The 22,082-nt window shown below is 46.6% G+C and overlaps 1 protein-coding gene across 3 annotated transcripts in view; it reads left to right on the top strand.

Moving 5' to 3' along the window:
- LOC144495136 (protein WWC2-like) overlaps window positions 1-22,082 on the top strand; it is a 240,392-nt gene that overhangs the window by 183,586 nt on the left and 34,724 nt on the right. For all 3 annotated transcript variants that reach the window (XM_078215083.1, XM_078215084.1, XM_078215085.1), the window contains exons 11-12: window positions 1,037-1,719; window positions 19,441-19,564. In XM_078215083.1, coding sequence (XP_078071209.1) covers window positions 1,037-1,719; window positions 19,441-19,564 — 807 coding nt within the window. The remainder of the gene's footprint in view (window positions 1-1,036; window positions 1,720-19,440; window positions 19,565-22,082) is intronic.

Genomic DNA, 22,082 nt, shown 5'->3' with positions numbered 1-22,082 from the left:
CTAACTCTTTTACACCCCAGTTATGACTGTAACATTACATTCTTCACCCTCTCCTTTCCTTCTCTATGAACGGTATGCTTTGACTGTATAGGATGCAAAAAACAATACTTTTCGCTGTATACTAATACATGCGGCAATAATAAATCAAATCAAATCAAAAGGGGAGTGATCAGGTCAACTCGGGAAATCCTGGTCAGTTTTCCCCTTCCCTACCATAGGGATACTGAGGCCAATTGTAACGCATGTGCCACTGCCCTCAGTATACTTCAGCCCAGGTTGAACCCGGAGCATTCCTGGTTTGTGTAGCTTAGCAGTCAATGAATAACCTTACTGGGCCATCTTACGCCAAATATAAGATAATAGTCACTCCGTGAGGGAACTGAGAGTTCTATTCTAATTCTTGGGTACCGGGGACACTTATCAACAATTTGAGTTCTGACCTCCATATTTCTGATGTCTTTGACCATCTTGTACTCCTGCACCACTGCAGGGGTGATGGTGACATAGTGGTGATGTACATAACGTAGTAAATTCTGAAGCAATTTTGGGATGATCCGATAATTTGAATTAAGCGTCTTCAAATTACAAGTTGCGGACTGTAGCTTTAATTTGATGCTGAAGGTTGCAAAATGGTTTCACTTGCTCTGGGTAATGTTTCACAGTTAGATGTTAATCGGCACTGCAACAATAACTCACTGCTGTAACTTTAGGGGCAGGTTCATGTTGATCAGCCTTCTCAGAAGATTAGAATGATTTTCTTTACACATACCTGTCCCAAAATCATACTGTAAAATATGGAAGTCGGATATATATATTTTAATGGCAATGTACTCACTCAAAATTGAACCAAATTGAACATGAAACCAAAAGACTTACGGAACATTAACTCTTTCTTCTCTGGTACTCATGAGAAATATGAAGCAACCCTGAGTCAGTACTATTAATAAGCAGCTCATTATTAAAGCTGAGTTGCCATGGTTATGGTTTTTGTCAAAACGCCATTACGAAAGCTTAATGTATCTCGCTCATTTTTCAGCCTCTCAGCCAGCACGCTGTCAGTCTCGTCTGGAAGCAGCCTGGGGTCACTGACGTCAAGCCGGGGCTCCCTCAACACTTCCAGCAGGGGATCTCTGAATTCGCTCAGTTCCACCGAGCTTTATTACAACCCGTCAGATCAAAGCCCTGACCTGGACTACCAGTACAAACTGGACTTTATGCTGCAAGAGAAAGCCGGTTACAGTCCTTCGGGGCCCATCACCACCATCCATGAAAACGAGGTGATCAAATCCCACAAAGAGCCGGGCTATGAGGACTCTGCAGGCTCCTCTGCTTCAGGGCATGCTGTGAAACCTCTCGTCGAGCCTCCCAAATCGGTCACCTCGCTGTCGTCCAGATCTTCGCTCTCTTCCTTGTCTCCCCCCAGCTCGCCATTGGTCTCGGACGCTGTATTTTTGTCCTCAGCGCAGGATTCGCCTTTGCACCACCTCACGGCGGACTTTGAAGACTGTGAATTGCACCATGGCTTCGCAAACCTTGGCCTCGACGGCAACGGTGACAGCCAAATGTTGCTGGAACCTGAGCAGACCAGCAGGACACACACGCCCTACCTGAACATGGTGTCAGGGATTCGAAGCAGAACGGGACAATACCTGAATGAGACCAAAGGCCTCAATGACGAAATGGCAGTACCTCTTTCCACGCTAAATGAAGGCATTGCAGGTAAGGGAGCCCCATCATTCTGTGATGAGAGTATAGTGCTTGGCTTGGATGTTGCCTCAATGAAGAAAGTGCAACTGAACCCTCAGCCTAGGAAGAACCCAAGTTCAATCATTAATCTCTGTTGAGTTAGTTGGCCTGAACTAAGGCAGCCATTGAGTGGCTAAAACTGGCATCTTTGCCCCAGAACATTGTGGGGTGGTGGGGGGGGGGGGGGGGGGGGGGGGGGGGGGTGGGCTGGTGGAAAAGAGGTTGCCTTTGACAACCGTTAACTGCTGCTGGAGACTGGGTGCACTGAGCATTCTGTGAGGACAAGGAGAATCAGGTCCAGCTCCATGGTTAAATGCCCGGACAACATTTGGGGCATGATATTCAGTAGCATAGCACCTCTGAACTTTCTCTTCCTGCCCACCCACACAACTAACGTCTCCAGCGCCGCACCTATCACCCAGGATCCCACTGTCTGTCCTGGTGATCCCAGGAATCAAGGGCTTGTCATACGAGGAGCAGTTGAGGAGTCCGGGTCTATACTCGATGGAGTTTAGAAGGATGAGGGAGTATCTAAATGAAACTTACAGAACATTGAGAGACCTAGATAGAGTGGACATGGAGAGGATGTTTCCACTAGTGGGAGAGACTAGAACTCGAGGGCACAACCTCAGAGTGAAGGGACGCTCCTTTAAAACAGAGATGAGAAGGAATTTCTTCAGCCAGAGGGTGGTGAATCTGTGGAACTCATTGCCACAGAGGGCTGTGGAGGCCAGGCCATGAGTGTCTTTAAGACAGAGATAGATAGGTTCTTGATCAATAATGAGATCAAGGGTTATGGGGAGAAGGCAGAAGAATGGGGATGAGAATCATATCAACAATGATTGAATGGCGGATAAGACTCGATGGGTCAAATGGCCTAATTCTGCTCTTACATCTTATTGTCTTATGGTAACAGCCCCTTACATTGCAGCAGTCTTTTTCTGCGGTTCTCCTTTAAGAAATAGCCCACCCTTGAAAAGAGTGGGCTGACTGTACCGCGGGCTCTGCAAAGAATGCTGCCGGGACCACCTGCTGAGGCAGCATGGTGGCACAGTGGTTAGCACTGCTGCCTTACAGCGCCAGAGACCCGGGTTCATTTCCCAGCTTGGGTCACTGTCTGTGCGGAATCTGCTCGTTCTCCCCGTGTCTGCGTGGGTTTCCTCCGGGTGCTCCGATTTCCTCCCACAATCTGAAAGACGTGCTGGCTAGGTGCATCGGCCATGCTAAAATTCACCCTCAGTGTACCCGAACAGGTGCCGGAGTGTGGCGACCAGGGGATTTTCGCAGTAACTTAATTGCAGTGTGAATGTAAGCCTACTTCTGACACCAATAAATAAGCTTTAAAGAAAGATTGTCTGCAGCATTCCAGAGGAGACGTCAGCACTGAAGGTACACCCGCTCACATTAAAATCGGGCAGATGAGGTGGGTATCCAAATTTTGCATGGTGTCTCCCCCAACTAGAAAAAGCCTGTACAGGCTGTGAATCACAACCTGTACCCAAAAAACATAGGCTATCCAATTTTTAATGACATTTTTGGGGAAGGCACTGGAGAATTCAACCCCAGCATGAGCCAAGAGCTTCATGAGCAATGAGGGAAATGAAGAGTATAATGACTGTAAAATAAAGCTCAATGTGCCATATATCCCAAATGCTGTTTACCGGACTCTCTGCCTTTTGTGACATTTGAATGACATCTTTGCACAGAGCCAGTTCAGCAACCTTCAAGAGCGTGGGCATGGCATACTTTATCCAGGGTTTCCCTTTAAAATTTTTGGCATTAGTTAGAAGATTGTTGGCATCCTTGTAGCAATCCTAATATAAGAACCTGAATATTGCTGAAAAAAAGAGACATGCTGTTGAAGCTTTATGTCTTGCACTCATCAGGACAAATGCAGGAATGCCAAATTTCAAAGAGAACAACAATTTCATGTGCAGTGTGAACATCTGGGGGCATTGCGAAGCCTCAAGACCAACCTAGACATGTATATTTGCAGGCCGGATAAAGAGATTGATATTGTCTTCCTTAACAAGTGTGAATGTATTGACAACATGTACACGTTCTTCGAGACTGATTCAAGTTCCTTTCCATTGGACCCACTGCCAAGCATAACCACACAGCCCTGATCGAAAGCAAGTTACAAAAACATTTGACTTGTGTAAGAGTAATGAGCTGCCTTTTGTGTATGATAGGATTAATTCGCATGGTTCACTATTTCCAATGAATGTAAGTAAAAGGTGAAGTCACCAGAGTCTTAGATAACCATAGGCTGCTCTCCCCTTAAAGTCGTTTCACTTAAAGTCATGATTTTTAAGTATGCAACCACAACTTACAATGAGGACTTACTGTATATGAATTTTGGTGCTTGTGCAATGCCAGGTACATAGACTTTGTGTCCCAGTGAATGGTGGATCGTATCAAACAACCTGCCCCTTCGGTGTTCCCAATAGGTAAGAGTACTGGCCGTACTAAACCAACCACTGCTTGCAACACTCAGAACATTAACTTCGATTGCTTATCAATTCCAAGTGTGCTAAGAATTACTCTTAGTAACCAAATTAGTATTATTAGTCGAGCTCACAATGTAGATCACTTCCTCTTACTCGAAGCTAATAATATGCAGGAACCTTTGCAGGCAAAATATGCCCCGACATTACAACTTTTTGGAATAAACAAATGTATGGCGGTCAATAGCTCACTGATACATTCGCTATGTCAAAGTCTCGACCAATCAGACCCAACTTGCCAACCAATCAGCACCCCCTTTTCTCATGCAGTATAAAATGTTGTCCCCTTTGAAATTTGGTGTTCGTGCTTCTCGTCCTGATGAGTGCAAGACAAAAAGTTTTGACAGCATGTTTCATTTTTCAGCAATATTCAAGTTCTATACTACCAAATGACTCTTTGTGAAAATAAGAAGCTAAAGAGAAACCAAAAAGGCAAAAGTTCCTGACATTAACTGTCCTGCACAGTTAAATAGTGGTCAGCAATGGTTAGTCCAAAGGATGAGGATTGCCTAAAGGCCAAACTAAAAACAAAAGTGGCATCTCAGCCGACTGAGGGAAACATGGTGCTTGGGACTGGAGCAAAAGAGGCGAAAGGTGATTCACAACAAAGCTTGAGACAAGTCAGATTCATCCAGTGGCCATAAATGTGCCCAAAGGAAATGAAGGAAAGGTCACCATCAATCTAATCTGACATCCAATGCCCTGTGTGTGGGAAGAGTTCCTCATGAAAATCAGACTATGAGAACCCTCCATCGGTATTAAATTGGAGATGCATTCGCACCTGTCCTCTTGAATAAACCAAAGAATTGGACAATTTCTAGATAATTTGATGGTGATTGACTTTAACCCACAGTCCCTGTCTCAATCAACAATCGCAATAAAACCAATTCTCTGACCATATCCCATCACTACTTTGCTGCTGTATTAGCATATTGGCTGCTGTATTTCCCACATTGCATCAGTGATTACATGTCAAAGTGTTCTTCATTGACTGTGAGGCATGTTTGTCCTGGGCGGAATCTTATCGTCCTGCCCACCATGGGAATTGTATCATAGAATCATACAATGCAGAAGGAGGCCATTCAGCCCATCAGGTCTACACCAACCACAATCCCACCCAGACCCCAGACCCATGTATTTACCCTAGCTAGTCCCCCTGACACTAAGGGGCAATTTAGCATGGCCAATCCACCTAACCTGCACATCTCTAGACTTTGGGAGGAAACAGGAGCACCCGGACGAAACTCACACAGACACGGGGAGAACGTGCAGACTCCACACAGACAGTGACCCAAGCCGGTAATCGAACCCAGGTCCCTGGTGCTGTGAGGCAGCAGTGCTAACCACTGTGCCACCGTGCCGTCCCTGATTGTAGCAGGTGGAACACAGACCATGCAAAGGTCTGTTGCCCTTGGGTGCAATTCTCCGACCTTGGGACAAGCGCGGCTGGAAAATCCCATCCCCAGTGTCGTGAAAAGCACTATATAAATGCAAGATTTGCTTCTTTTCTGTGAATAGATCAGTTGAAATGCTTGAAAATTGAAGCAAATGTGTGATGTTAAAACCTGACTTGCACTACCTGCGATTTCTTTACTACCTATCACGCAGAGGGTGGTGCGTATATGGAATGAGCTGCCAGAGAAAGTGGTTGAGGCAGGTAAGTACATGGATGGGAAAGGATTAGAGGGATATGGGGCAAATGCGGGCAATTGGAATGAGCTGGGAGGGCACCATGGTCGGCATGGACCGTGCTGTAATGCTCAGTAACTTTATGGGTGAGACTTTACAGCCTCACTCGTCCCAAAACCGTAAAATCCCACCTGAGGTCAATGGACCTTTCCGATGTCCGCCCCCTCGCCCGCTCCGATTCCCGTGGCGGACGGGGCAGTAAAATTCAGGCCTCTAACTCTATATGGAATGTGACAGTGAGTCATGGACATGTGCTCAACTGTTGCTGAGTTAGTTGCGACTTTGGTCCAATGGATGCAAACAAAGCAGCTTTATGGGTGCAATGTTATGCACTCCTTTGGAAGAGATAGGTTGAGAATGCTGCAAGTCATCTGAAATGAATTAAAATGTTCATTGCCAGAGCTTTTCAAGCCATTGCTATTAAAAAGCAGGTCAGAATGATTGGCAGGGGCTACATTTCTGTCATAATATCAGTCAAGGCATGTTTGAATACCAGTTTGTGCAGATTAATTGAAAACGTATGTTTGAACTTCAGAGGAGAGGCAGAGAACATCAATAGTCCCAACAGGAGAGCATTGTAATAGACAAGATGATAAAGACATGGAGGAATAATTCATCACCCGATGGATTGAGATAGGGACAGAGGTGAGCTATGTTAAGGAGGTGCAAGTAGATTGTCTATGTGAGGGGGAAGATACACGCTTGAAGCTCAGCTCAATGTTAAATATGATGGCAAATTTGCAAAGTGTTTGATTTAGTTTGAGACAAGGGCCAGTGAGGAGAATGGAGTTGGTGGCCAATGTGTTGAGTTTGTGACAGGCATCGACAATAAATGCTTCGATCTTTCAAATGCTTATCTGGAGGAAATTAGAGTTAATCTAAGACTGGGTGTAGGGCACGCAGTGTAATGACTCTGTCATCGGGGTTACGGCTATTTTACTGCTGAGAATAAAGTGGAAACCTGACTAGATACAAACGTAAAAAATCACAAGCGGGACGGCATGGATCTAAGAGGTGCAATACACTCAAAAACTGTGAAGATGAAAGGGCGGGATGGAGATGGGTTACTTGGATAGTAGGATCGACAATGTTTGTGTTACATGAAGGCAGCTGATTTTGAACAGGAGAAATGGTGTCTGAGGAGCGGGCGCCATTGACAAATGCATGCTAGCATATGGGGCCAAGAAGTGGAGTTGGGTGGCCAGTCACTCATATAGGAAGACATAGAATCTATCACCCAACCAGACTGTGGCATAATTTATTCTCCGTTCGCACCTCCCCCATTCCTTCCACATTTGTGGCACAGTGGTTAGCATTGCTGCCTCACAGCGCCAGGGACCCGAGTTCGATTCCCAGCTTGGGTCACTGTCTGTGTGGAGTTTGCACGTTCTCCCCATGTCTGCGTGGGTTTCCTCCGGGTGCTCCTGTTTCCTCCCACATTCTGAAAGACGTGCTAGTTAGGTGCATTGACCCGAACAAGCACCGGAGTGTGGCGACTCGGGGAATTTCACAGTAACTTCATTGCAGTGACTTACACAAGACTTACTTGTGACTAATAAATAAACTTTCTTTCTAAATTTACCATCATAAGCCTCGATCCTCTTCTCCCTTATCTTGCTTTCCCTTAAATATGTCCATACTTATCTCAAGCACTCCTTGTGGTAGCAAGTTTCCCATTGGCGGCACACCCTAGATAAAGATTCTTCCAAACCCCTATTTGATTTCTTGGTAACCCGTGGGAATGACCCATTCTTCTAACAAGAGTTTTCTCTTTTCTTATTAGTGGGCAACATATTTAGGGGTTAATGTACCCAAAAATTGTTTTAACAAGTGAATCCTACTTGTTTTTAAGTTTACATCGTTTGACTTATTAAGCAGTTAGAAAGTCTGTACGTGTCTGGTTACAATTCATGTCTTCTATTAACACTGTGAGTCCTGTCTATCCAAGATAGCCACCAATACCTATCAGGATGTGCTAACTGAACAATGCATGCACAGAAATCCAATGATGTGCACACATCAGTTTATCCCATACACTGCCAACTCATTTTGCTTTCTAACTCAACTATTGTAATACGCTCTTAGTTTATGGATTCCATAGATGACACACATCACTTCATCTGCAGGTTGCTCGGAATATCTAGCTCACAAGCATTTTATTGACGTTTTAATAATTTCTGTCATCTCACAATTTATAAGCACTGTGACCATAAGTTGCTAAATATTCATACAAACATAGAACCATATGAAATAGGAACAGGAGTAGGCCACTCAGCCCCTCAAGCCATTTATAATAAGATCACGGCTGATCTGATTGTAACCTCAACCCCACATTCCTGCCTGTCCCCAATAGCCCCTCACCCCCTTGTTAATCAAGAATCTATTTAACTGTACCTTAAGAATATTCAAAGACTCTGCTTCCATCACCTTTTGAGGAAGAGAGTTCCAAAGACTCAAAACCCTCGAAGAGGAAATATTTCTCCTCATCACTGTCTTAAATGAGCAACCCCTTATTTTTAAACAGTCACCCCTAGTTCTAGATTCTCCAACAAGAGGAAGCATCCTCTTCACTGTGAAGACCCCTCAGGATCTTATGCGTTTCAAGACGCCTCTTATTCTTGTAAATTCCAGCGATACAAGCCTAGCCTGCCCAAATAATACTCATTAGAAAACCCACCCATTTCAGGTATTAGTCTGGTAAGTCTTCTCTGAACTGTTTCTAATGCATTTACATTCTGCTTTAAATGAGGAGACCAGTACTGTACACCGTACTCCAGATATGGTCTTATTGAAGCAAAGCCTCCCTACTTTTGTAATCAATTCCTTTCACAATAAATGATAACATTCTATCAGCTTTCCTAATTGCTTGCTGCACCTGCATGCTAAACTTTTGTGATTCAGGCACTAGTACAACCAGATCCCTCTGCATCTCAAGAACTCTGCAATCTCTCATCATTTAGATAATAAGCTGTTTCTTAGTTCTTCCTACCAAAATGGACAAATTCACATTTTTCCACATTGCATTCCATTTTCTGGAACTTTGTCCACTCACTTAACCCATCGCTATCCCTTTGTAGCCTCCTTACGTCTTCTTCACAACTTACTTTCCTACCCTTTAGTACTGTTCAGTCAAGAAAAAGAAAAGAAATCTGCTCCAATGTTGTACGGAGCTCACTAATTCCAGCAGCTTAGCAAAGGGGCAAATTCCAGCCTTAAAATGTCTGCACAATCTGTCATGTTCTCAATTCTCTTCAGTCTCAGATCCATCAATGAATTAATGACATTGCAGAACAAAATGTGAGTTCAGTGCTTTATATTGGTGCATTTATTTATTCATCTTTGTTGGCGCACAGTGCAAAGCACATGGGCACAGTTATTAAAAACAAGAACAGCAACAACAACATCAGACAATGCGTGCATAGAAATCACGCTATGTTTCTGGCAAGCTGATAGTCACTACATTTTCAACATTGATAACAAAATCAGGCAAAATCATTCCAAGTAGCAACAATTAAATAATAGTCAGAGGGATTTGTTCTGCCTATTGATAGGCAGAGGGATCTGGGTGTACAGGTACACAGATCACTGAAAGTGACAACGCAGGTGGAGAAGGTAGTCAAGAAGGCATACGGCATGCTTGCCTTCATCAGCCGCGGCATTGAGTTTAAAAATTGGCAAGTCATGTTGCAGCTTCATAGAACCTTAGTTAGGCCACACTTGGAATATAGTGTTCAATTCTGGTCGCCACACTACCAGAAGGATGTGGAGGCTTTGGAGAGGGTACAGAAAAGATTTACCAGGGTGTTGCCTGGTATGGAGGGCATTAGCTATGAGGAGAGATTGGAAAAACTTGGTTTGTTCTCACTGGAATGACGGAGGTTGAGGGGCGACCTGATAGAAGTCTACAGGATTATGAGGGGCATGAACAGAGTGGATAGTCAGAAGCTTTTATCCTGGGTGGAAGAGTCAATTACTAGGGGGCATAGGTTTAAGGTGCGAGGGGCAAGGTTTAAAGGAGACGTAGGAGGCACGTTTTTTACACAGAGGGTGGTGGGTGCCTGGAATTCGCTGCTGGGGGAGGTAGTGGAAGCAAATATGATAGTGAGTTTTAAAGGGCATCTGGACAAATACATAAATAGGATGGGAATAGAGGGATATGGTCCCTGGAAGCGTAGAGGGCTTTAGTTCAGTCGGGCAGCATGGTCGGTGCAGGCTTGGAGGGCCGAAGGGCCTGTTCCTGTGCTGCAATTTTCTTTGCTCTTTGTTCTTTGTTCTAATTCTGTGTGGAAAAAAATTGTGAATATCAAGATTTGAATCAAATTTCTGTAGACTATACTGATGACCACACAACATACTGTAATTGCGAGAAAAGATCTTTTCAGACTGAGAGGTAATAAGGCCATGTATCAAATTGTAAACTTCAACTAAATTAAAAATCAGTCTTCTCTTTTCTAAAGATTATAATCCAAGAATTCTTAAATGCTCCACAATTGTTAAATGCTCCCCTCATGCCTTCCATTTTCCTGGTAACATGTCTTTGCACTCTCTCTATAAGCTGTGTATCTCTCTAAAAGTGTGGATTCCAAACTGTGGATGCATACTCTAGATATGGACATACCAACTGCTCATAGAGTTTTATGCATGGTACATAGTCCTTGAAAGTAAATAAGCTGGGTTAATGTCGTGCATTGCCCCATTTAAAGATGGTGGCCGCGCATGCACCCTGGTTCTCATTGCCTTCTATAAAGATGGTAGCTGCATGTACAACTGTGCATTCACGGCGTTGGCAGCAAAAGTCGCCTTCTATTTATTCTATGTTAAAAATGGAATTATAGCGCCATCTCATGGCTATACTCAACAGTAAGAAGTCTCACAACACCAGGTTATAGTCCAACAGGTTTATTTGGTAGCAAATACCATAAGCTTTCGGAGCGCTGCTCCTTCGTCAGATGGAGTGGAAATGTGCTCTCAAACAGTGCACAGACACAGAAGTCAAGTTACAGAATACTAATTAGAATGCGAATCCCTACAACCAGCCAGGTCTTAAAGGTACAGACAATGTGGGTGGAGGGAGCATTTTAAACACAGGTTAAAGAGATGTGTATTGTCTCCAGACAGGACAGCTAGTGAGATTCTGCAAGTCCAGGGGGAAAGCTGTGGGGGTTACTGATAATGTGACATAAATCCAACGTCCCGGTTTAGGCCATCCTCATGTGTGCGGAACTTGGCTATCAGTTTCTGCTCAGCGACTCTGCGCTGTCGTGTGTCGTGAAGGCCGCCTTGGAGAACGCTTACCTGAAGATCCAAGGCTGAATGCCCGTGACTGCTGAAGTGCTCCCCCACAGGAAGAGAACAGTCTTGTCTGGTGATTGTCGAGCGGTGTTCATTCATCCGTTGTCGTAGTGTCTGCATGGTTTCCCCAATGTACCATGCCTCGGGACATCCTTTCCTGCAGCGTATCAGGTAGACAACGTTGGCCGAGTTCCAAGAGTAGGTACCGTGTACCTGGTAGATGATGGCATCCATGTCGATGATCCGGCACGTCTTGCAGAGGTTACTGTGGCAGGGTTGTGTGGTGTCGTGGTCACTGTTCTCCTGAAGGCTGGGTAGTTTGCTGCGGACAATGGTCTGTTTGAGGTTGCGTGGTTGTTTGAAGGCAAGAAGTGAGGGTGTGGGGATGGCCTTGGCGAGATGTTCGTCTTTATCAATGACATGTTGAAGGCTCCGGAGGAGATGCCGTAGCTTCTCCACTCCGGGGAAGTACTGGACGACGAAGGGTACTCTGTCCACCGTGTCCCGTGTTTGTTTTCTGAGGAGGTCGGTGCGGTTTTTCGCTGTGGCGCGTCGGAACTGTTGATCGATGAGCCGAGCGCCATATCCTGTTCTTATGAGGGCATCTTTCAGCGTCTGGAGGTGTCTGTTGCAATCCTCCTCATCCGAGCAGATCCTGTGTATTTGGAGGGCTTGTCCGTAGGGGATGGCTTCTTTAACGTGTTTAGGGTGGAAGCTGGAGAAGTGGAGCATCATGAGGTTATCCGTGGGCTTGCGGTACAGTGAGGTGCTGAGGTGACCGTCCTTCATGGAGATGCGTGTGTCCAAGAATGCAACCGATTCCGGAGAGTAGTCCATGGTGAGTCTGATGGTGGGATGGAACTTGTTGATGTCATCATATAGTTGTTTCAGTGATTGCTCACCATGACTCCAAAGGAAGAAAATATCATCAATGTGTCTAGTGTATAGCATCGGTTGAAGGTTCTGTGCGGTGAAGAAGTCTTGTTCGAACCTGTGCATGAAGATGTTGGCATATTGAGGTGCGAATTTGGTCCCCATGGCTGTTCCGCGTGTCTGGATGAAGAACTGGTTGTTGAAGGTGAAGACATTGTGGTCCAGGATGAAGCGGATGAGTTGTAAAATTGCATCTGGAAACTGGCAGTTGACGGCATTGAATACTGAGGCCGTTGCAGCAATGCCATCATCGTGGGGGATGCTGGTGTAGAGTGCCGAGACATCCATAGTGACGAGGAGTGCTCCTGGTTCAACTGCTCTATGTGCGCTGAGTTTCTGTAGGAAGTCCGTAGTGTCGCGACAAAAGCTGGGGTTCTTTGTACAATGGGTTTCAAGATGCCCTCGACATAGCCGGAGAGGTTCTCGCACAGGGTTCCATTGCCTGAAACGATGGGACGGCCTGGTGTGTTTGCCTTGTGTATTTTTGGGAGGCAGTAGAGATCTCCAACGCGTGGAGTACGTGGGATGAGAGCACGGAGGGTGCTTTGAAGGTCCGGATCAAAGGTTTTGATCAGAGTGTTGAGTTGACGGATGTGTTCTTTGGTCGGATCTGTGGGTAACTGTCCGTAGTGTTCCTCGTTGTTCAGTTGTCGGTACATTTCTTTGCAGTAATCCGTTCTGTTCAGTATGACGATGGCCCCTCCTTTGGTGGTTTGATGACAATGTTGCGGTTGGTCTTGAGAGCGTGGATGGTGTTGCGTTATGCTTGGGTGATGTTCGGTGCTGTCTCGTGAGTGCGACTGATGAATTTGGTGTTGACGCACCTCCTGATGGCTTGGGCATACATGTCAAGTCGAGGGCAGCAGCCTTCCAGAGGAGTCCAATTCGACTCTTTCCTCTTCGGTTGCACTGCGGATCTCTCTATCGGCTGTTCCGTTTCATTAGCTGTCTCATTGTGTTCGCTGTTGGCCTCTTGGGGTTTGTGGAAGAACTCCCGCAGCCTCATTCGCCAGATGAATTCCTCTGTGTCCGCTGCGATACTGATGGGGTCTATTTTGGTAGTGGGGCAAAAGTTGAGCCCTCGGCTGAGAACTTCGATTTCATCTGGCTGAAGTGTGTAGTCCGATAAATTGACGATGGACTTTCCTGCAGTGGTACTGATTTCTACTGTGGTACCAAGGGGGGCTTGGTTGCTGCTGGTGGTGATGCCGAGTTTCTCAAGTTTCCTGTTCTTGGTGTGCATGTAGATGGTGTAGTTCCTTTGTCTCGTCTGCTTGGCAGAGTTTCGCAGCTGGTCTGCGTCCTGAGCGCAAGTTGAGAATATGGATTCGATCTTGGTTTCCAGGATGCGGCGTTTGCTGTAGAGTTGGTGTATGAGGTGTTTGAGGAGGGTGAGAGAGGTGCGACGGCAAAGTCTCTCAGCGTAGTCTGTGTTAAAGGTTGACCTGAGTGGGTTCGTGATCCGTAGTCCTTTCGGTATCTTGTCTGCTTTCTTGCATGTTTGTAGAAACTTGATATCTGTGTCGATATGCGCGATCTTCTTGGAGATCCTCTCCACTTGGAGCCAGCAGTTTGCGGTGTCGATGGTAGTCATGATGTGGAGATGCCGGCGTTGGACTGGGGTGAACACAGTAAGAAGTCTCACAACACCAGGTTAAAGTCTTTAAAGGACTTTAACCTGGTGTTGTGAGACTTCTTACTGTGTTCACCCCAGTCCAACGCCGGCATCTCCACATCATGACGACCATATACTCAACAGTGCATTGGAACTCTGTTACCAAGAGCTCTGCTTATTTGCCCAGCAGAAAACCACCAGCACAAATATCATTCATGTTCACTTCATTTTAACTTGGATGAAAATCTAATTCATGCACAGCTCCACGTGACTCAGGGGGTAACAAAGTCCCAGGTTTGGTCCTGGTCTGTGTGCGAAACTGACATCTAGTTATATAGTCCCTTCCACTTTGACCTTACCCGGTTGCTCCGAACAGCCCCTATATCGGACTGATGGTGTAAATCATTGTCCATTAACATAGAGTGGGCATTTGCAAAAGTGCGGCACGGTAGCACAGTGGTTAGCACTGCTGCTTCACAGCTCCAGGGTCCTGGGTTCGATTCCCGGCTCGGGTCACTGTCTGTGTGGAGTTTGCACATTCTCCTCGTGTCTGCGTGGGTTTCCTCCGGGTGCTCCGGTTTCCTCCCACAGTCCAAAGATGTGCGGGTTAGGTTGATTGGCCAGGTTAAAAAATTGCCCCTTAGAGTCCTGGGATGTGTAGGTTAGAGGGATTAGCAGGTAAAATATGTGGGGATAGGGCCTGGGTGGGATAGTGGTCGGTGCAGACTCGATGGGCCGAATGGCCTCCTTCTGCACTGTAGGGTTTCTATGATTCTATGATAAGGTCTAAAGTCCATTGTTTATGTAGTGAAGCTTAATACGTGCTTAAATAAAGGCAAAATACTGCCTTTAATCTGAAATAAAAACAGAAAATGGAGGAACAACTCAGCAGGTCTGGCAGCATGTGTGGAGCGAGAAACATAGTGGGCGATACTATCAAAAAAATTCTAATTCTGGAAAGAGCATAAAAACAGGAGATACTCACGCCGTTTTTTTGCATGACTTAAAAATCAAACCTTACCTGACTTCGGCAAAAAAATCTTGTCAAACCAGTTTCTCGCCAGCAGAGGGAGTGGGCGGGGTCTAAATTGCCCAAAAGCCAGTTGATAGCAGCAGAGTACGCAATTGCGCATGTGCAGATTTCTGTGCTCTAAGAGTACAGAAACCTGTCACTGCCTCTGCTGCTATAGTCAGCCTTCCTCTGCACGGAATGATCGCCGCTCACCCCCCTCCCCCACACAGGATGATCACGATCCCTTCACCTGTCCACACCGATTGCTACTGCAGAGTGGAAGTGGTTTTCCCCCCACACCTCACCGATCACCACTGCAGACCGGCAGCAGTTCCCCCCCTCCCACCGCCAAACAGCCCGCCCCCAGTCTGGCCATGCCCCCTTCATGCCCCGTCCCATAAGACCATAAGACCATAAGACATAGGAGCGGAAGTAAGGCCATTCGGCCCATCGAGTCCACTCCACCATTCAATCATGGTTGATTTCAACTCCATTTACCCGCTCTCTCCCCATAGCCCTTAATTCCTCGAGAAATCAAGAATTTATCAATTTCTGTCTTGAAGACGCTCAACGTCTCGGCCTCCACAGCCCTCTGTGGCAATGAATTCCACAGACCCACCACTCTCTGGCTGAAGAAATTTCTCCTCATCTCTGTTCTAAAGTGACTCCCTTTTATTCTAAGGCTGTGCCCCCGCGTCCTAGTCTCCCCTGTTAATGGAAACAACTTCCCTACGTCCATCCTATCTAAGCCGTTCATTATCTTGTAAGTTTCTATCAGATCTCCCCTCAACCTCCTAAACTCCAATGAATATAATCCCACGATCCTCAGACGTTCATCGTATGTCAGGCCTACCATTCCTGGGATCATCCGTGTGAATCTCTGCTGGACCCGCTCCAGTGCCAGTATGTCCTTCCTGAGGTGTGGGGCCCAAAATTGCTCACAGTACTCCAAATGGGGCCTAACCAGTGCTTTATAAAGCCTCAGAAGTACATCCCTGCTTTTGTATTCCAAGCCTCTTGAGATAAATGACAACATTACATTTGCTTTCTTAATTACGGACTCAACCTGCAAGTTTACCTTTAGAGAATCCTGGACTAGGACTCCCAAGTCCCTTTGCACTTTAGCATTATGAATTTTGTCACCGTTTAGAAAATAGTCCATGCCTCTATTCTTTTTTCCAAAGTGTACGACCTCGCACTTGCCCACGTTGAATTTCATCAGCCACTTCTTGGACCACTCAGGTCTTGACCGCTGCCCGGTGAGCACTGCAGGGGGCACCCCCAAGCGCCCCCCCCCACTCCCGACCTTCTTGGAGGACCTCAATGACCTCCAGTTCTAAAGGCGAGGCCATCATGTTTGGTCACTGTTGATGGGCACTCTACGTGACCCTCACTGTGCCCTGGGCTCACTAATTCTATTAAAATAAGATTTTAAATATATTTAAATATTTTAATCAGCGGGTGTGAGGCTGATCTGGGGCACGAACCTGATTTCTTGGCTGTCACATGATCTGACCACCTTGCCCCACCCATCGGTCTGTGGGGCGTGATGGTAAGATCGCCCCCATAGTTAACGATCCGAGTTCATATGTCTCTTCTTCAGGGCTGTAGATTAGGGAGCACAGATTTAAAATTTGAGTCAAGAAATGCAGGAGGCATGTCAGGAAGAACTATTTTACACAGCAAGTAGTATTGACATGGAATTTGCTATGCGTGAGGGCGATCGATGCAGAAACAATCAATGATTTGGATAGGCGCTTGAAGGAAATAAGCTTGCAGGAGTACGGGGACTGATCGGGAGCGTGGCACTGACTGGATTGCTCCAGATGGAGCTATCCAGTCAGGATGGTCCAAATGGCCTCCTGCTGTGCTATAAATGACTCTGGCTGGAGTTTTCCAGCCCCAGGAATTGTTGTGGACGGGACAGAAAATTTGACATTGGGTGGAAATTTCTGACTCCTGCGATGGGGGTGGGCAGTGGGGGGCGGGGGGGTGCGTGGGGGGGTGGGATGGATACACCCAGCCTGCGATTCTAGGGTATGAATAGCTCTGGCTGTCTTGAAGGGGAATGCCCTTCGAAATCTTGCTGTCGGACACAGACACTTTCCAAAGGATTCGGAAAAATCAAGTTTGCAAAATGTAAATTGGCACTTTCACTTCATCAATGATAAAAGATGAAAGGGTATCAACAAAACAAAGAAATAGAAAAATAGAAATCGTAAAAGAAAAATCTGAAAGTGAAATAAAAGAAAAAAAATTTGCATTTATATTGGAGTTCTCAGCATGCTTCACACACAATGCACAACTTTGAAGTACAGTGACTATTATTAGAAGAACGTAGGAAACAGGAGGAGGGGTAGACCAGATTGCATCTCAAGCCTGCGCTGCCATTCAAGCAACCACCACTGATCATTCCCTCCGTCCTCTCTCCTACCATATCCAGGAATCCTGTGACTGATAAATAGAGGCATAGAGTTCACAAGCAAGGCAGTTATGATAAACCTGGATAAAACACTACTTCAGCCTCAACTGGAATATTGGGGGGAATTTTCCTGTCCCGCCTGCCCCAAGAATCGTAGCGGGCGGGGCAAAGGTCCATTGACCTTGGGGAGGGATTTTCTGGTTTTGGGGCGAGCGCAGCTGGAAAATCCTCCTCATTGTATCTAGTTCAGGGCTTTGAGAAAGATGTGAAGGCACTTGAGAGGGTGCAGGAAAGGTTCACAAGAACCTGCAGGCAATTGGGACTAGCTTAGTGGTTAAAAACTGGGTGGCATGGACAGGATGGATCAAAGGGCCAGTTTCCATGCTGTAAGCCTCTATGACTCTATGGGGCGGCACGGTAGCACAGTGGTTAGCACTGCTGCTTCACAGCTCCAGGGTCCTGGGTTCGATTCCCGGCTTGGGTCACTGTCTGTGTGGAGTTTGCACGTTCTCCTCGTGTCTGCGTGGGTTTCCTCCAGGTGCTCCAGTTTCCTCCCACAGTCCAAAGATGTGCGGGTTAGGTTGATTGGCCAGGTTAAAAATTGCCCCTTAGAGTCCTGAGATGCGTAGGTTAGAGGGATTAGCGGGTAAATATGTGGGGGTAGGGCCTGGGTGGGATTGTGGTCGGTGCAGACTCGATGGGCCGAATGGCCTCCTTCTGCACTGTAGGGTTTCTATGATTTCTATGACTCTAAGAATGGTACCATGGCTGAGGACTTTCAGTTACATAGATAGATTGGAGAAACTGGGACCTTGGAGAAGAGAAGATGAGAGGAAACTTGATTGAGGTGTTCAAACTCATGAGGAGACGGACAAGAGCAGAGTGAAATTGAACCCGTGGGTGGAAGGATCCAGAAGCAGAGGGCACACAGATTTCAGGTGATTGGCAATGGTGACACGAAGAAGCTCTTATTTCACGCAGCGAGCGGCGAGGATCTGGAATGCATGGCCTGAGAGCGTGGTGGAGGCAGGTTCAATTGACACTTTCCAAAGGCAATTGGCGAATTATCTGCAAAGCGGAATGCAGTGCGATGGGGAAAAGGCCAGAGAGTGGCACAGGGTGAATTGCTCTTGCAGAGGGCAGCATGGACATGACAACCTGAATAACCTCCCCTTGTCCTGTAACCATTCAATGATTCTGCACAGTATAGAGGCAATCCTATTGGAAATCAGAACCTCATGCAGCGAGGCATTGCAGAGCCCGCATGCCACTTTGCATGGCACAGTTTAGGAAGGTTAAAGGAAGTTCATCCATAGCTTAACTTGTAGGTGGCACAGCAATACCTGTCACAGAACTGATCAGTACAAATCATGAAGGCTTGACTAGAAGGAGGCAATCTTACCAAAAAAAAAATTCTAAGTGCCGATCTGTTTTTCAGTGAGAGAAAAAATTGAATCTTATCACACTTAGAAAACAAAGAGGCAAATTGTGAGTCTCGCCAGTAAGGGAAGTGGACGGAGTCTATTCACGCCAGAAAGCTGGCTGCTGATTGCTCGAGGGCGTTATTGCGCATGCACCCTGACCTCCCAGTGCATTGTCTCCCGCCGGTGAGGATCTCCACCAGCGAGGCCATTAAGACAAGTGAGCCTGGATGATTATGTCCCAGGCTCAGTCATCACATTAAAATGAACTCATTAATATTAAAATCAGCGGGCGCGAGGCTGATTACGTCAGTAGATTGGGACCGGTAAGATCACGAGAGGCGGGAAACTGGGTGCAAGCCTGATTTTTCGCCTCTCTCACGATTTCACTGGCTCACCGCGATTGACCGGTGTGGCGAGCTGGTGGGATTGCCCCTTTAGTCTTTGCTGAGTCAACTAAATTTATCCAAGCTGGTAGTGTCAGTTAGTAAGGGGAAAACCAGCCAGGATCCCTATCCTGATGCCTTGTCAATGTTTGAAAGGATTAAACTCAATTGTGATTCTGTTCCATGGGCAGGTGGCTTCCCAATACCAACTGCCTAGTCCGGAGCTTGAAGAATGCATCAGAGGACACCCTCTGCTATCAGATGCAATAGCCCCAACAAAAGCTATCACTTTCTGGTGAGAACGGGAGCAACATTAGATGAGAGGATGAGGTGGAAGAAAGGTGAAAGTCTCGGGCAGCTGAAAAGCTCGCAGTTGGTGCCGATGTGGTTGATGAGACCGGTGTGTTCCTTGTGCAGGTGCTGATTTACAACGAGGAGCAGTGGGACACCTCCTTGAAGAAAAGACAGCGTGCGTTTCTGCTGCCGTTTCCGATGAATCTGTTGCTGGGGACAGTGGGGTGTACGAAGCTTCCGTCAAACGGTACGTGTGTGTGTGTGTGTGTGTGTGTGTGTTTTCCTGTGTTGCGCAGTGGGGCTCAAGGATGTTGTGTGAAGAGTGTCAAACCAGATAATTGTACGGCGTGGTTGGAAAGTTCTATTTTTGGTACACTGATGTTCTGTTAACAAAATCTTTCTCCTGTTTATTTTAAGCACGATATCAATTTCGAAAGATAAACTCACACTATTACCATCAGTCATGTTTCCGCCTCTTCCACAACACACCTCAAAGTTACAAATGGGACTGTGACCTTGGTAAATTAGCCCTCCTCATTCTTTTCAATCTGTCTGCAACTTTTGACATGGTTAACCACTCCAACGGCACGGTACTCCACTCCAACCACTCCAATGGGCGGCACGGTAGCACAGTGGTTAGCACTGTTGCTTCACAGCTCCAGGGACCGGGGTTCAATTCCCGGCTTGGGTCACTGTCTGTGTGGAGTTTGCACATTCTCCTCGTGTCTGCGTGGGTTTCCCCCGGGTGCTCCGGTGTCCTCCCACAGTCCAAAGATGTGCGGGTTAGGTTGATTGGCCATGCTAAAAATTGCCCTTAGTGTCCTGAGATGCATAGGTTAGAGGGATTAGTGGGTAAATATGTAGGGATATGGGGGTAGGGCCTGGGTGGGATTGTGGTCGGCACAGACTCAATGGGCCGAATGGCCTCTTTCTGTACTGTAGGGTTTCTATGATTCTATGATTCAACCTTCACCACCATCTCTCCTCCATTGTCCATTTCTATCCACCCTGTCTTAGCCAGGGCATCACCGGCAATGGCTACTCTAACTGCTCCCATGGTGCTATCTTTGGAAGTCCCGCCAGTGTCTATCCTTGGCTGCCTCCTATTTCTCATGTACATTGCCGCCTCTTGACAGCATTATCCAAAGATACAGTCTCAGGCTTCACGTTATGTTGAACACATCCACTCCGGATAGCCTCCACATCTCTCGACACCTCCATTGTCTCCAATTTCACTCACCTGATGAAGGAGCAGCGCTCCGAAAGCTCGTGATTCCAAATAAACCTGTTGGACTTTAACCTGGTGTTGTGAGACTTCTTACTGTGTCCAATTTCTTACTCTGCTTACCTGACAATCTCCATGGATGAACTGGGACACTGGAAAATGTTACAGTGTTTAAGGTCCTATCTCTGGAATTACCATTCAGCGACGTGACATGTACTGCTCTGAAAATATCCAACTAAAAATGGAAATGACAAGGCTGACTGAGACAGGACTGATCTGAGTGGTCCCAGTTTACCCCTGTTACACCCCCTTCTCCCAACAGCCCCTTTTTAAAAAAATTCTTACTTTATTCTTCCTGAAAAATTCTCACTCCTTGAAGGGAAAATCTTTCCCAAGTTCCGGACCAAGTCCAGTGCCTCTGCCAATGGTCATTCTGTTTGTGTGACCCATGACTTTGGTCTGGGTATCGTGTCTAAGACTAATCCTGAACTCAGTTAAAGAATTAAATTCGGGAGTAGGATCCTGGGCTGATGTGTGGCAGCCTCCTGCCTCGTAGGATGATGGCTCAACCAGTCCAAAGATGTGCAGGTTAGGTTGATTGGCCATGCTAAATTGACTCTTAGTGCCAGGATATTAGCAGGGTCAATGTGTGGGGTCCGGGAATAGGGCCTGGGTGAATTGTGGTCGGTACAGACTTGATGGGCTGAATGGGCTCCTTCTGTAGGGATTCCATGATTCACTGCCATCAGCAAGTGTCTCCAGTTGCCTCATGTCTGCACGTGAACCCAAAAGCTTTAAAAGACAGTGGTAGCCTCCCCCTGTTGCTTGCTTGGCTGCCAGCAGTTAACTCAGCACAGATCAGGATTAAACTTGAACCTGGCCCAGAGTACATAGCTCAGCTTCAGTGGTTATTTATTTTCAGGGTGAGCATCGCTGACAAGAGCACTTCATTGCCCATATCTGGTCTCCGAGTCGGTGGTGGTGATATTGTGCCATCTTTGAATACAACTGAGTGGCTTGCTAGGCCACTTCAGAGGGTAGTTGAGAATCAGTCATGTTGATGTGGGACTGGAGTCACATATAGCTCAGACTGGATAAGGACAGCTGGTTTCATAGAATCATAGAATCCTACAGTGTAGAAGCAGGCCATTCGGCCCATCGAGTCTGCACCGACCACAATCCCACCCAGGCCCTGTGCCCAAACCCCATGCGTTTACCCTAGCTAGTCCCCCTGACACTAAGGGACAATTTGGCATGGCCAATCCACCTAACCAGCACATTTTTGGAGTGTGGGAGGAAACCGGAGCAGACACGGGGAGAACGTGCAAACTCCACACAGACAGTGACCAAAGCCGGGAATCGAACCCAGGTCCCTGACGCTGTGAGGCAGCAGTGCCAACCACTGTGCCACCGGGCCGCCCCTGAAACTGGCGGGGGTTTCCTTTCTAAAAGAACTGTAAATGAAGTTACTTAATTAAGTGTGTGGCATTATATGCCCATGAACTACCATCCCAATATTTTCTACATTGCAAATTTAAAA

This window comes from Mustelus asterias, chromosome 6 (assembly GCF_964213995.1).
Source record: "Mustelus asterias chromosome 6, sMusAst1.hap1.1, whole genome shotgun sequence".
NCBI lineage: Eukaryota > Metazoa > Chordata > Chondrichthyes > Carcharhiniformes > Triakidae > Mustelus > Mustelus asterias.
The sequence above is the reverse complement of the archived record's forward strand: the minus strand, read 5'-3'. Positions and strand labels throughout refer to the sequence as shown.